Source organism: Pterocles gutturalis, unplaced genomic scaffold (genome assembly GCF_000699245.1).
Source record: "Pterocles gutturalis isolate BGI_N339 unplaced genomic scaffold, ASM69924v1 scaffold1612, whole genome shotgun sequence".
NCBI lineage: Eukaryota > Metazoa > Chordata > Aves > Pterocliformes > Pteroclidae > Pterocles > Pterocles gutturalis.
This window is the reverse complement of record NW_010107599.1, coordinates 6,725-10,229: the sequence shown is the minus strand read 5'-3', so window position 1 is coordinate 10,229 and position 3,505 is coordinate 6,725. Positions and strand designations below refer to the sequence as shown.

The 3,505-nt window shown below is 60.3% G+C and overlaps 1 protein-coding gene across 1 annotated transcript in view; it reads right to left on the bottom strand.

The window, feature by feature from the left end:
- Positions 1 to 3,505, bottom strand: part of LOC104472450 (plexin-A1-like) — a 71,266-nt gene that overhangs the window by 62,138 nt on the left and 5,623 nt on the right. The window contains exon 2 of the mRNA XM_010088142.1: positions 2,073 to 2,255. Within this exon, the coding sequence (XP_010086444.1) occupies positions 2,073 to 2,255 (183 nt within the window). The remainder of the gene's footprint in view (positions 1 to 2,072; positions 2,256 to 3,505) is intronic.

The following is a 3,505-nucleotide window of genomic DNA, read 5'->3' as shown; positions in this document are numbered from 1 at the left end:
GGCTGCACCAAGCCTAACGCAGGAGCTTGCCAAGGGGACAGTGGGAAACACCGAAAGCTTAAAAGCCAAGGGACTGTGATTGCTGCTAGGGGATGCACCCCTCCTGCACCTTCTGCCTGGAGGGGCCAATTCTGCTGTACCTTGCCAGGCATCCCATCCCCTGGCTGAGGACACATCGGCACCACCCAGGGACAGGTCAGCAGCCCCCCTCTCGCGCTCCCCAGGCAGGGGGGAGCCCTCCCTCCCCTCCCTTCAGCAGCCAGGCGGCAGGATCAGGTAGCTGCTGAGGCAGCGCTTTGCTGGACTGGCAGGGCAAGGGGGGGCGGTGGGCTGCCCACCCCAAGGTCACAGCAAGGGACAAGAGGGGGGACCTGGCAGTGCTGGGCTCAGAGCCTGCAAAGTGCTCCCATGCTGCCATCAGAGAGCTCTGCGACCTCAGGGGTTTGGGGGACTCCAGGTAGGACGAGCCTACAAAACCTGCCTGGCATCCTAGTGCTGGGACAGGACCGAGACCCAGCTCCGCGTTCCCCATGGAGCTCTCGCTCCGTGTCCTCCTGGGCTGCAGGACCAGAGCGCCAGACCAGCTCTTTGGGGCACTGAATTTAGAAACCAGCAGCAAGAAAGGTGGGGAAAGCCCCGCACGAGAGGAGGATGCTCAAACCACACCTGGGCTCCGAGTCCTGGCCTCAGCCATGACTTTGTGGCACACAGCCTGCAGCCCGGCCAGCCACCCAACCTAGATCGCTGCTTGCAAGTGGCTCTGAAAGTACACAGACCAGAGGAAAACTAAAAAAAGAGGGAGAGGAAAAAAAAAATCTGCCCTGTAAAAAGCAACTCCCAGCCTCTCTGGATAAATAAGGAACTAGAGGTGTAACACTGGCCCTGTGGCTTTGTGAACCCTCCTCCCTTCCCATCCCCATTTCAAACCTCCCATCTGGAGCCCAGCGGCAGGAGAAGCCGCCAGCAACACCACACCAGTCCCTACGGATCCCTCATCGATCCGGAAGGGAGGACGAGCTGCCTCCGTCAGCTCCCTGCAGCCCTGCTCAGCCCCGGCGCCGCCGTGCCCCCCCCACCCCAAGGACCGTAGAGAGCCAAGCGGAGGATGGGAGGCTGGAGAGGACCACTAGCATCCTGGCCCCCGCCCCAGCACACAATGCCCACATCCCCCCTGCCCCTAATTGCACTGCCAATAGGCAGGGCCACAGGCAGGTCAGGGGTCCAGGGGTAACACAGGCAAGGCAAGCAGGACATATGGGGACTATCGCCTGCAATGTCACCCTCCTCCTGCTTCCTGCCTGGGAAGCCACCCTGCCTCTCCCAAAGCACCCTGACCAGCACAGATCAGGAGAAGCAGCAAAAACACAGGGTGCTGCACCCAGGATGGGGTGCTGGAGCATCTCATAATCCACACAACAACGGGCTGGACCCTCCAGCCCAGCCCTGGTCCTCCTGCCCTCGGCACAGACCATACCAGGACCTTCCCGCTGCCTTTCCCTGGCTGAGGATACAGTTAATGCAAGCTGTGTTTGTCCAGGGCATGTACAGCTGTAATTATAGGCACGATGTTATGATAACAGGAAATCCGTGCCCTGTGGAGATGCAGGCAGAGAAAGGCATGCAGGGAGCTATTTGCTAATTACCATCAACAAGCAGCCTTTTGTGCCGTGGGGGGTATGGGAAGAGAAGTCTCCCCCGTGCCAGGCTGAAGCCATCAGCACCCACCTCTGCCCACCCTGCACAGGTCAATAGCAAAGCCATACGGACCCGGACAGACAGAGCCCACCCCACAGCAGCTACAGGGCAAACCCACCTGCCCCGAGACACAACGGGACAGGCTCTGATCCACCAGCAGCCAGGACTCAACTTCCCTGGGTTATAACCCTTCCCAAAGACAGGGATTTTGTAAATTTGGTTGGCAGAGAGGAGCAAGGGGAAATTGCCCCTCACTGGCCCTTTGCACGTTACCCCCAATATATCAAGTCAGGCTATGACAGAGGCACAGCCCTACCTGCACCCCAAAAAGGCGAGCAGCCATCCCTCCCCATCAGCACCCCTGAGGGCTTTCCTACCTTTTTGATCTTCCCGCTCCGCGTGCCCGCAAAGATGACGGTTTGTCCTCTGTAGTCGTAGGCAGCCACCGAGGTCATCCCATCCTCCTTATCCACAAAGAGCGGGGTCCCCTCGATGGTGACAGTCCCGCCCAGCGGCTGGTTAAAATCCTGGCCACAGAAATTGTCGTCGATCTGCAGCGGCTGTCGGAAGAAAACAGAAGAGATAAGCTTTTTGCCAATCCCTCAACATCCCAGACCTCCCAGATGCCCACCAGCCATCTCCCGCCTCCACCCCATTGACTACAGCACCTTTGGCAGCCCCATCCCTTGTCCCTCCTGTCCCAGCCATCCCACCTCACCAGCCAAGGGAAGGGATGAGCTGATGCTTCCCTAGAATTCCCTACATGCTGACGTAAGGCACTTGGGACACATCCAAGGCATGTAGCCCCTCTCTGCATCTGAACAAGCTTTGCAGACCAACACCAAGGCTCTCGGTCCTCTGCATCTTACAGAGCAGCACTTACAAACCCAGCGGGAGGCAGTGCAGCATCCCTGCTCCCCCTCCATCCCCACCGCTGCCATCTCAGACATGGGGGATGCCGGCACGAGCTCCCCAGGATGCACATGCCCCTCTCCTCCTCATCCCGGCGCCAGCTTCAAAAAGAAAGTGGCACGGCAGGAGGGGCTGAATCCTGCGCCCCAGCCTTCCCCCAGAGACAAAACACTTCCCGAGGAAGGCTGTGCCAAGACAAACGGGTCAGGGCTCCTGCAAGAGCCTCACTTCACATAGCAGAGCCTCCAGCAAGCATGCTACCCACCTGCCAGCCCTGCTCCTCCTCCCGCAGGAACGCCTTTGGGAAATCCCCACATTTTTCTCGTGTTGCCTTGTCCCAGACCAGGCGCCTGGCTCAGCCAGCTGCCTCCTTGGTTCAGCGCTCGCCCACGGGTTGGGGAGAACCGTTTCCAAGCTCTGCCCAGGGAGAGGCAGAGGCAGGGCGGTGCTGGTCCCTCTCTGCCCTCGGGGCTGCAACAGCAGGGACCTCCAGCAAGGACAGTCGCAGCGATGGGTAAGGCAAAGCCAGAGGGATACCCTCGGGAAAGGCCTGGCTCAGCCAGCTGCCTCCTTGGTTCAGCGCTCGCCCACGGGTTGGGGAGAACCGTTTCCAAGCTCTGCCCAGGGAGAGGCAGAGGCAGGGCGGTGCTGGTCCCTCTCTGCCCTCGGGGCTGCAACAGCAGGGACCTCCAGCAAGGACAGTCGCAGCGATGGGTAAGGCAAAGCCAGAGGGATACCCTCGGGAAAGCCGGGATGCAGGCAGGGAGAGTGACCAGGACAAGCTCCGCAGCACTTGCTCCCTCCATTGAGCATCCTCACCACGTCGCCCTGACCTGCTGCGCAGAACAACTGACCCTGGCCACAGGCATCCAGCCTGGAGGGGACATGGGCACCCCAG